At 45.9% G+C, this 12,057-nt stretch overlaps 1 protein-coding gene across 7 annotated transcripts in view; it reads right to left on the bottom strand.

The window, feature by feature from the left end:
* The window catches only part of CLEC16A (C-type lectin domain containing 16A), a 236,640-nt gene that overhangs the window by 131,469 nt on the left and 93,114 nt on the right, over window positions 1-12,057 (bottom strand). For all 7 annotated transcript variants that reach the window (XM_055099547.2, XM_055099552.2, XM_008960366.5 and 4 more), the window contains exons 13-16: window positions 10,802-10,924; window positions 8,312-8,421; window positions 6,599-6,643; window positions 3,336-3,386 (exon numbers count right to left, since the gene is read on the bottom strand). In XM_055099547.2, the coding sequence (XP_054955522.2) occupies window positions 3,336-3,386; window positions 6,599-6,643; window positions 8,312-8,421; window positions 10,802-10,924 (329 nt within the window). The remainder of the gene's footprint in view (window positions 1-3,335; window positions 3,387-6,598; window positions 6,644-8,311; window positions 8,422-10,801; window positions 10,925-12,057) is intronic.

Below are 12,057 nucleotides of genomic sequence, written 5' to 3'. Positions count from 1 at the left end.
ACAGCCTCTTTCCACACCACCTCTGTGAAGCCTTCTTTGATGACTAAGACACAGGGTGACATCCCCTCCCTGCCACCTCTCCCAGATCTCTGCTGCATCAGTAGTAGTAATCAATGCACACGTGTTGTTGAACACTAACACTTCATTTCCCTGGCTTCACAGAGGAAGGGTAAGCTTTCTGCAGAATTCATTTTACTCTTTCAAACATCACAAGCTTTCCTTGTGTCTTCTCTTTTCAGAAAGTGGGCTTCAAACATACCACTTTCCCCCTCCTGCTAGGTAAAGCTGACTACATAGGGCAGGGATGTAGGGAGGGCCCAGTGGCCCAGATACCTGGTGCTATGGTTTGAACGTGTCCCCCATAGTTCATGTGTTGGAAACTTAAACCCCAGTGTGACAGTGCTGAGAGGTAGGGCCTAACAAGACGGGATTAGGTCTCATGAATGGAGTAATGTTGTTATCGCAGGTGTGGCTCAATGATGGTGAGAGTGACTTTGTTATAAGAGTGAGTTCTGTTCCCTCTTGCTCTGTCTTGCCCTTTTGCATTCCACCATGGGATGATGTGGCAAGAAGGCCGTCACCAAATGCTGGCACCTGATATTGGACTTCCCAGCCTCTAGAACTGTAAGAAATTTCTTTTTTTAATAAATTAAGTCTGTGGTATTCTGTTATAGCTGCAGAAAACATACTGAGACACCCGGTGAACGGGCCAGGGGGCCAAGGAGCCACTTGGTGCATGCTGCTTGCCTTCTTCTTTTGGACACTTTAAGTACTTTCCTCCAGAAGCCTGAGGTCCCCCACTTCAAATCCTCTAACCCCGCAGGGGTGGCAGTTCCTGCCTCACTCATTCACTTGCAGCTCCCTTCCCCTCTACTCCTGCTGCCCCCTACAACCTTCCCAGTGAACCCCTCAGGCCTGCTGGGGGCAGAGCTAGGCCATCACCTCACTGAACCTTTTGCATTAAACCAGAGGCAATAAGGGAAATGAAGGAAAGGTCACAAGTCATGGTCTGACTTTGGTACAGCAGCTGGCCTTGGAGGGCCTGTCCCCACCCCCTTCCACTCAGAAGCTGCATTCCTGAAGGCTGAGGACTGATTTTCAGATACAGAGCAAGGGCGTGGCACCTTTGTATTTCTCTGGAATGCCAGGCATTGTATAGGACACACAATACATGTTTGATTAAAACAAACAAACAAAAAAACCTGGGAAGCTCCCCATGGTGGGAGGGGGAGGAAGTATTTGTTGTGTATAGACCCATGAGTATTTGTTGTTGTGTATGGACCCATGAGGCCTCTTGTTGGCTATTTCATACACAGCCGGGTGGCTCTGAGGTAGGGATCCCCCACCTTACGGATTTAAAAAAAAAAAAAAATTGCCAGGTGCGGTAGCTCACGCCTGTAATTCCAGCACTTTGGGAGGCCGAGGCGGGCGGATCACGAGGTCAGGGGTTTGAGACCAGCCTGGCCAGCATGGTGAAACCCCGTCTCTACTACAAATACAAAAATTAGCTGGGCGTAGTAGTGGGCGCCTGTAATCCCAGCTACTCGGGAGGCTGAGGCAGGAGAATTGCTTGAACCCAAGAGGCAGAGGTTGCAGTGAGCCGAGAACGCACTACTGCACTCCAGCCTGGGCGACAGAGCAACACTCTGTTCGAAAAAAAAAAGAAAAAAATCAAGGCTCAGAATTTCAGCAATGCACTCAAGGTTGCATTGTCAAAAGCAGACACTGAGCAAGGGTTTAAGAGCTCAAGCTTTCCCACATGGTCAAGTGCCATAGAAGCCTGACATTTCCAAACAGGAAACCAAACTGTAGGGAATGACATTGCAGGGGGATGTCTCGGGGGTAAGAGGAAATGACAAATGACAACTGAATCCCTTCCACTCTAATGAATGGTCTGAAGGGTGGAAGACTGAGCCTCTCTCGAAGGGGCTGGAGGAATGATGAGGGGCTGTGGATGCGCAGCCCACGGGGGCCTGGCACAGGGTGCTGCTGGGGTGTTTCTGGAGATGACTTATGCCAATTTACACCTTTCCCCTGAAAAGGCTCCACGGCAGCCTCAGACATGCAGTGACAAAGGACGTGGTGAGGGCCCGGCTGTCCCGATTCCTAGGGAATGGGCTGCGAAGCCAAGGAGCCCATTAGTGCACGCTGCCTTTTTCTTTTTGACACTTAAAACACTTAGGTTTATTATAAACTTCCCAAATCACACATGCTTTGGTGGGTAATATCCACAAGAAGGATCACTTATCACGTACTTATGGAGTACCTAGCCAAGGGCAGGTGCTGGGATAACAGAGACAAACGCGCAAAGCAGAGAAAGCTGGGATCTTCTGAACCTATGGCTTCCCGCGATTCTGCCTGCGGGAGGAGGAAGGAAGCCCATGTGCTGGCACTACAGACTGGAGGGAGAGCTGCATGGTGAAACATTCCAGTGGAGCAGCAAACAGGGAGGCAGGGACATAATACATGGAGAAGCACGGGGGATGGGGGGCTGGGCTGTCCTCCTCTAGAAGCGTGGCTCTGCCACTCACCGGCCAGGCAGACTTGGGTACATCACTAGACCTCTCTGACTCAGTTTCCTCATTAGCAAGTGATATGGTTTGGCTCTGTGTCCCCACCCAAATCGCACCTTGAATGGTGAGACACATGAGAATCCCCACGTGTCAAGGGCAGAACCATGTGGCGGTAACTGAATCATGGGGGCAGTTTCCCTTATACTGTTCTCATGATAGTGAGTAAGTTCTCATGAAATCTGATGGTTTTCTAAGCATCTGGCATCTTTTCTCCTTGCACTAATTCTCTCTCCTGTCACCCTGTGAAGAGGTGCCTTCCACCATGATCGTAAGTTTCCTGAGGCCTCTCCAGCAATGTGGAACTGTGAGTCAATTGAACCTCTTTTCTTTATAAATTACCCAGTCTTGGGTATTTCTGCATAGCAGTATGAGAAGAGACTAATTCAGCAAGAAAGGGACAATGGCAGTAGCTATTACCGTTGGTTGGTGTGAGGATGAAGAGATATAATCTGTACAGCATGCTATATACATCCAGCACAGAGTAAGTCCCCAATAAAATGATACTGTCCCCAAAATTACTATTCATAGCAGAGAATCATCCTGATTCATCGGACACCTCCCATGTTAGAGGGAGAGAATATAGTCTGAAATTTTAACAGTGGTGGGGATCACAAGACACCATTCTAAATCTGCTTCCCCATCAATCTGTGCTATTTGGTCACAAAGCCCTAAGTCAAAAAACTCCCTCTGGGATGGGCAGGGGGCAGCTTGGCAGGGACACAGGCGCACGCCAGCCCAAGTGTGTCCCAGCCCCTCACTTACTGTCATGCTCCTATACTCATCTTCAAACATGTCCAAAAAAATGTCTTCTCCCTAAAAAGAAAGGAAGGGAGGGAAGAGGAGATTATTCATATTTTTTTCCATAAACAACAGAGTATTATAAACTCTAGTTTGTGGCTTTAGAGGCCATCTGTTTCTCATTAGTGAGTTCTCGTAAATCACCAGGAAGTAAAATGCACACGTGAACACAAACACACATGCTCAAATGACAGACCAAATATCAAATTGCACTATTCAAAATTTTCTCCTTCCTTTTTAAGTATATGGAGTTAGAATTCTTCTGTCAAAGCAGTTAATTAAAAAAAAAACTACTATGTAGGATTAAAATATAGAAAAGGCTAATATTTCAAGTGTTTAACATTATCTATTTTGTCGAGAACGGCTGGAGAAATGGACAATCCTGTTTAAGTTACCACATTAAAGATACAAGGCTCCACACCTCTGGAAGGAAGAGTATAATTAAATAAGTTTAACATTACAATTACATGGCTTGTTCTATTTGCTTTTGAGGAGTGCTTTCGGGGTTATGTTGTTCCTCAGGGTCATGACTGCCTGGGAGGGCCCCTTCAGAACAGCACGGTGGGCATAATCTTGGTTCTGATACACATAACCAAATCCAGCTTTACACCTCTCGCCTCCTTGTTCCACTGCATGAATGGCATGTCTGTCTAGGGTATTGTGAAGATGAAATGAGTTAATGCACATGAAATGCGAGGAGGCACTCATTCAGGGTTGGGTCAGTGTGAACACTCACTGTCATGATAATCTCTACTGGACAATGACCCTTAGAACTGCTGCATCTCTCTCACAAGTTCTGAGTGAGACACACACACACACACACCCCCCCCCCACACTTGGGGTGGGAAAGGGAATAGATCCTTTTTAGGTTTTTTCAGTTGTCAGAACTACAACTAAATTTGAATATTCTTGTGTGACATAACTACCACCACCAGGAAAGACAATTCCTGAAAACATCTAAAAGCTGCTGAGAAATTATACTTAGGGTATAATAAATGTTATGGGATAAAAGTAAGAAAAATCTGGGTTGGGAGAAGGGATCCAGAATTTAAATAAAGCTCTCCTTTTGTTAATAATAAAGAATAACCCTCTGGGAAAATGCCTACCTATATGTCTTTCTGTTTTTGCAATCCAAAAGCTTTCTAGAGGACATAAACTTAGGGCAGTTATACTGGAAAGAGGTTCAAAGATGACTAATGCAACCCTGAGGTTTCTGCTTTCTCGTGGGCTTTGCTAGTGGGGGTGTATCCTCACTTGGAGGCCAAGTGCGGTTTGGGATGTTCTAAGGGGAAAGTGGGATTTCCGCCTCAGTGTGTAGGGGCCCACCACGGTGCCACCCTTGTCTGGGTATGTCCACTGCTGCAGCTGGATGGGGTCATCTGAGCCTGGCAAGGTCGATCTCCAAATCATATAACTTCATTTTATCTCAACAAACACTGACAATAATGCAGTCGCTTAAAACGATTCCTGCAAAGAAACAGCAGCTTAAAGAGGGCTTGAATAATGAAAGTACAGGGGACAAGGAAATGGCAGTGTTGCCACCTTCCCCCTGTAGGAGGATCTTCATCAGCCACGATAAGAGGGGAAACCATCACTCGCAGGATCTGCAGAGACCTGATCCGGAGGCCAGCAAACTAGAAAATGACTATTTGACCTATGGATTAATCCACCATGGCTGACGAGTGATGAGCCTTCCCTGAAAGACACACGAGGCTGGCAAGGCCTGAGTGTTTCTGCTTGCACCACCCCCCACCACCCAAATTCATATGTTGAAATCCTAATTCCCAAGGTGATGGGATTAGTAGGTAGGGCCTTTGGGAGGTAATGAGGTCATCCAGTAAGATGGTGCCATCTATGAGAAAGTGAGCCTTCACAAGATATCAAATCTGCCTTGATCTTAGACTTCCCAGCCTCCAAAACTGACAGAAGTAAATTTCTTTTTCTTCTTTTTTTGAGATGGAGTCTCACCTATCACCCAGGCTGGAGTGCAGTGGCGCGATCTCAGCTCACTGCAAGCTTTGCCTCCCCAGTTCATGCCATCCTCCCACCTCAGCCTCCCGAGGAGCTGGGACTACAGGCGCCTGCCACCATGCCAGGCTAATTTTTTTTGTATTTTTTAGTAAAGACAGGGTTTCACCATGTTAGCCAGAATGGTCTTGATCTCCTGACCCTTGTGATCCGACCGCCGCAGCCTCCCAAAGTGCTGGGATTGATTATAGGCATGAGCCACCATGCCCGGCCCAGAAGTAAATGTCTATTGTTTATAAGCTACCCAGTTTATGGTGTTTTGTTTTAGCATCCCAAATGGACTAAAACATATGCCTTAAAAGCTAAAACAAAACCATGGCAACTAGATTTTTTTTTTTTTTTTTTGAGATGGAGTTTTCGCTCTTGTTGCCTAGGATGGAGGGCAACGGCGCTATCTTGGCTCACCGCAATCTCTGCCTCCTGGGTTCAAGCGATTCTCTTGCCTCAGCCTCCCGAGTAGCTGCAATTACACGCATGCGCCACCATGCCTAATTTTGTATTTTTAGTAGAGACGGGGTTTCTCCATGTTGGTCAGGCTGGTCTTAAACTCCCGACCTCAGGTGATCCACCTGCCTCGGCCTCCCAAAGTGCTGGGATTACAGGCATGAGCCACCATGCCTGGCGGCAATTAGATATTTATAAAACCATCTGGAACCTGAAGACAAAGCTCTGCAAATTCTTCAGATACTGAAAGTCATGGTGGCACTTTACAAAATCTCAATAAACGTAATAAAGGTTTAGAAGCCTGTATAAGGTTTCTTAGCACATATGAATATAAATAATATACATGTATATGGTTCATAAATTCATATGTAATTCATAAGTAATTTTATATGTGTAAGCATATATAACTTATGAACATAAGTGCATCATATATAATTTATTTATATGTGTTTATACGTACGTAGTTCATAATTTACATATAATTATTCCCAAATAACCAAATCCATGTATTACTGAGAAACAAATGATCATATACTGGGGCTGAGTCCTCAAAAATTTTACTGACAAGACAGCATGGACAGAAAAGTTTAGATATTGCTACTCTAGGGACTATGAAATTGAGCATTTTTATTCAGTAATTATAGGCATAAAAAATAAATGAAGACATATAACATTTATCTGCATAGAACCAGACACCACACTCCTGCTTCTACAATACACACCATGCTGCTGTCCATCTGTGCTCTGCCAATTACCTTATAAAAATGTCGTACAAGGTGAACACTTTCTTCTCTTGCACCCTGTTAAAAGAGAAGGAAGGTGTGAAGGAGGCAGGTCTCATATAGGTGAGCAAGTCGGACAAACTACGAATTCTAAAACATGAGTGTGTATAAAACAGATCTGGACTAATATCCTTAATGTATAAAATGGTGTGTTTTTTTTTCCCCTTTTCTTGAGATGGAGTCTTGTTCTGTCACCCAGGCTGGAGTGCATGGAGTGCAGTGGTGTGATCTTGGCTCAGTGCAACCTCTGCCTCCCAGGTTCAAGTGATTCTCCTGTCTCAACCTCCCGAGTAGCTGGTATTACAGGCACCCATCACCATGCCTGGATAATTTTTGTATTTTTAGTAGAGATGGGGTTTCACCATGTTGGCCAGGCTGGTCTCGAACTCCTGACCTCAGGTGATCTGCCCGCCTCGGCCTCCCAAAGTGCTGGGATTACAGGCATGAGCCACCATGCCTGGCCTATAAAATAGTTCTTAATGAGAGAGAGAGGAAAGGAGACAGAGCTCAAAATGAAAATGGGGAAAGGATAGGTAATTCAATTGTAATGGCATGAGAAGCTGTTAATATACAGTTAATTGGGGGAAAATGGGTTATAAAATATGGCCATCATGACTCCTTTTTTATTTTACTTTTCCAAGACAGTCTCAATCTGTGGCCCAGACTGGAGTGCGGTGGTACAATCATAGCTCACTGCATTCTCAAACTCCTGGGTTCAGGCAATCTTCCAGCCTCAGCCTTCTGAGTAGCTGGGGTTACAGGCATGTCCTGGCTAATCTTTTTTGTTTTTTTAGAGATAGGGTCTCACTATGTTGTCCAGACTAGTCTCAACTTCTTGGCCTCAAGTGATCCTCTCACCTCAGCTTCCCAAAATGTTGGAATTACATGCATGAGCCACTGCACTTGGCCCAACTACATTTGTATAAGACAAAAAATTCATTTGTAAGCATGTGTGTGTGTGTGTCTATATATATACACAAACATATATACACACTTATAAATGAATTTTCATTTACATATGTAAATAGATGTTTCATTTACATATATTCCCGTGTACATATTTACATATTACATATGTAAATATACGTAGTGTATAATATTTACATATTGTATATGTAAATATACTTCTTTATATATATAATTATTTGCTCATATAATACTTAAATATATTATTTACATATATAATATGTGTGTGTGTGTGCATAGACACAGCCAAAATGTCAACTATAGTTGTTACTTTTACCTTTCTACTTCCTAAATTTTCTAAAATAAACATAGAAAATAAGAGGTACCATAAAAGCCACTGAAAATTTAACGTATATTTTAAACACAAAAACCATAATCAATGTGTGTATGTGTGTTGATGTGTTTGTATGTGCAAAAAAACTTTTGTAATACCAAAGAAAAAATTCAGAAATCCTGAGGACAAACACAGAACCAAATAATTGCAACAGAAACTACTAAAACTCAATTAAGTGGACTCTTCAGCGAGTCTCGGCCGAAAGGAAGTCCCTGCTGAATAAGTAGGTTGGAGTGGGGTCTCAAGAGTTTTTTTCCCCTGCTGCTTCTAGCTGGTGACCGATGACACCACGGGCCAGGGCTCCTATCTGGATGCCAGCAGCTTCCCTCCTGCCCTCCTGTCCCTCTCCCTTGGCCCACAGGAAGGAGGAGGGGAGAGGGCGTTACCTCCAGGCAGGCCAGGTGCACGTCCTTCATGATGCAGCCAGCACTCATCAGGACTTGCTGCTTCAGAAGCAGGCAGCTCAGCTCCAGCGTCGCCAGCCGGATCTTCCCATCTGCAGAGCACACCAGGGTAAGCCTTGCACACCCAGGGTGGGGCGCCCTTAAACCCAAGACTCCTGCCTATCCACGTTGAGGCTAGCAGGTCAGATGATAGACCAACTGCTCATGGCTCCCAACATCCAGTGGGGACACAGTGAGAACCCCCCATGCCCAAACCATTCCCCATCAGTTAGAATTCAATGTTCTCCATCAAAACTACCTATACCAAATACTTCCCTGAAGTCCCTTTACTGACAGGGTGCAGGAAAAAGAGGGTGACTAAACACTGTTGAGGCCTGGAAAGTGGCCCTGCACCCCCACTTCCTTTAGAGAGCCGCCAGTCCCACTCTGGGTCATGTGATTTGGGTGGAGCTGATCCTCCTTCCCCCTTCCAGGGTTGGGCACATCACCTGGCCAGTTGGGGTGCTCCATATTCCCTTGGTCCCAGTGACTAGGTAAGAACCAGGCAAGGGAGCCAGTCAGAGCCAGTAAGGCTCAACCTCACAATCTGCTGGAACTGCTGGGTTAAGAGAAATTCTCCTTGTGCCGGGCTGAGCAGAGGACCGTGGTGACGCCCTGAGGGGCACAAGCATTATAATCTATATCGGCCACCTCCTCACCCTTGCCAGCATTTTTAATCTTTGTAAAGTATTCTACAAATATCACTTCAAGATCTCTCTTCCAACTAGACTGTTCAAATCTAAGTGTCTCCCGTAGAGTAAGTCTAGAGTCTCAGTGGAGAAAGGGCTAGCTGGAGGGGCTGGCATTTATCTCGTCAACCCAGAAGGTGGCAGAGGCCAAAGGTAGAAAAATATTGTTTGAGCCCCTGGATCCAGCTTTGCCTGAAGCTAGGCCTCAGCAGTCTTTATAAGCTAGCACAACTTTGTCTGCTTGTATTGTTTAAGCCAGAGTGAGTCGGGTTTCTGTCAAGACCAAGAGAGCTCTAACACAGCTTACTTACTATGCTATTACTTACTTACTACTGTGAACGAGGCACAGTGCCAAACACTTTATATAGCTCCTGAAGGAATCTCTATAAAAACCTATTGAAATGAGTGCTCGAAAGATTGAGGCTTAGAAAAGTGAAGTGACTTGTCCAAGGTCTCATAGCTGGGTAGTGGTAGACTGCAGGTGCTCAGAAAGCCAAAACCCGCATCTGGCATCTCTCCTAGAAGCATCTGTGACTGACTGACTGAAGGACAACTGCTCTTATGCAAACTCCTCTGTGGGTCTTTCAAGTTTATTTCTGGTGAAAGGTCCCACTGTGGAGAGGAGGAGGCCTTCAGGCTATGCCTCTAAGGCCTTGGAAACATCAGAGACCACGATAGGTCACTGGGAAAAAACTAAAGGCAGATACACCCCTCTGCCCACCTCCCTGCCTGTCCCTTTGTTAATGTATTGTAAGTCAGGTGAAAATAAGTGAGAAAAGGGGATCTGCCTAAAAAATGAAACAGCAGGCTGGGCGCAGTGGCCCAAGCTTGTAATCCCAGCACTTTGGGAGGCCGGGGTGGATCATGAGGTCAGGAGTTCGAGACCAGTCTGGCCAACATAGTGAAACCCTGTCTCAACTAAAAATACAAAAAAATAGCTGGGTGTGGTAGTGTGCACCTGTAATCCCAGCTACTCAGAAGGCTGAGGCAGGAGAATCGCGTGAACCTGGGAGGCGGAGGTTGCCGTGAGCAGAGATCACTCCATTACACTCCAGCCCAGGTGACAGTGCAAGACTCCATCTCAAAAAAAAAGAAAAAGAAAAAGAAAAGAAAAAGCGCTATCACAAAAAATAGGTCTTCCCAAACATAATACAAGCCCCAGGGATGACCAGGGACTGGGTGGTCTCGGCTCCATCGGCTCTCCTGGCCCCACCCCACTCAGCCCCAGCACTAGCGTAACCTCTCTTCAGCTGCCTAGTCCAAGTGAGTTTTTCTCCAAGCGCATTCTCACTCCTACCTGTTTCCATACCTACCCACAACTGTTGCTGGTAACAAAACTCTGTCTCCTATGTCTACTGGCCCGTTAAACCTTCGAATGTTCTCCCCTCACTCCACTGTCAGCCTAGTTCTTTCTCATAATATTACCTTGGGCCACCCAGACATAGCGGGATGGGGGCGACAAACATTGACAATCTCAGCAAAAGAAGTGCGGGGTGTGGAAGAAGAAAGATGGTTACCAAGTGGCAGGGGATGGGATGGCAAAAGGAGACCCAGAGCTAAAGACACAGTCCCAGCAGGCAGGAGGGCTGGCCCAGGATGCAGGGGTTGAGAGGCAGAGGGAGAGGTTGGGATGGGCCCAGATTCTCAGAAGGCTCAGGCCTAGCACCCAGGGCTCAGGCTCCCAGTGGGGTCTGCTTCCTACAACTGCGCGGCCCTGTGGACAGACAACACCCCAAGTGGGCACCTGGCTGGGCAGCGTTGTTCATGATCCTGATGAGTCTTTCAGCCAGCGGGTGGTTGTAGGTGGTCTTCTCGGCCGCATTTGGCACGGGGAGCTGGATTCGCTCTAATTTTTCAGGATCCATGCCTGGAACAGAGGAGAAGGATGTAAGTGGAGGCCTCCTGACTACCTGACCTCCTCATACCGAAAGGTCCTGTAGAGTGGGGTTTCCTCAACTTCAGCCACATATGTTCCCTCTTGGTGATTTCTTTTCCTTTTTCTTTTCTTTTTTTTAGTTTTTAATAGAGACAGGATTTTGTCATGTTTCCCAGGCTGGACTTGAACTCCTGGGCTTCCCCAAGTGCTGGGCCTCCCAAATTGCTGGGATTACTGTTGTGAGCCACTGCGCCTGTCCCCTCTTGGCAACTGCTGTCATGACTGGTTGCTGTTGGTGCCATAACTTATCGCAGAGCTCTCCATAAACTGAACTTACATAAATGTATTAAAACATACATTTTCTATTTCTTATAACTAGGAAATCAGGATTGATGCAATAATTGCCAGTAATAATATTTTAAAAATCAAAAAATGTTTTTGCATGCTAGCCAATGACTTTTGACTGCCTACTCATGGTGGCCCAAGACCTGATCTTTGTTAAAAAGGGAGGTTGGCAGGTACTTAATAGTGTTGGAGAGAAGCTAGCCCCAAATGGTGGCATTGTCCTAGACACAGGGAAGGGAGTAGAAAAAGGGGACACCATCCCATAGCACAATTCACTGCCACTGTGTGCCAGGTCTGAGGGCCACCTGAGGCCACTCCCGTATTACGCACCTTCTACGCTTGGGGAAACCCAGGCCTAGAGAAAGAGAGACTAGACACGAAGGAAATACAGTCATCCCCAACAATTGTGCCCTCAAGCTTTTAATGACAAACTCAAAAGCTGAGCCCCACCCTCAACACATGTAGGAGGAATCAAGTTCTGAGCCAGGTGAGGCAGAGGCCACGCCTGCCCCTGAGGGTGACATTAGCAGAAAGACACTAAGCTAAGCCTTTCTTACAGAAAGGTGCACATATTAGGTTGGCACAAAAGTAATTGCAGTTTTTGCCATTAAAAGCAATTGGAAAACCGCAATTACTTTTGTGCCAACCTAATACAATGACACCAATACAGCAGAGATCTATCATTAAGAGGCAAGGGAATCATTTTTCCTCCAGTGAAAATTCAACAATTCTTCCTGCCAAAACTAACAGCATTTGAAAGATAAAATATTAGATGGGGG

The sequence above is a fragment of the Pan paniscus genome, chromosome 18 (genome assembly GCF_029289425.2).
Source record: "Pan paniscus chromosome 18, NHGRI_mPanPan1-v2.0_pri, whole genome shotgun sequence".
In the NCBI taxonomy this organism is placed as follows: domain Eukaryota; kingdom Metazoa; phylum Chordata; class Mammalia; order Primates; family Hominidae; genus Pan; species Pan paniscus.
This window is presented reverse-complemented; position numbering and strand designations above follow the sequence as displayed.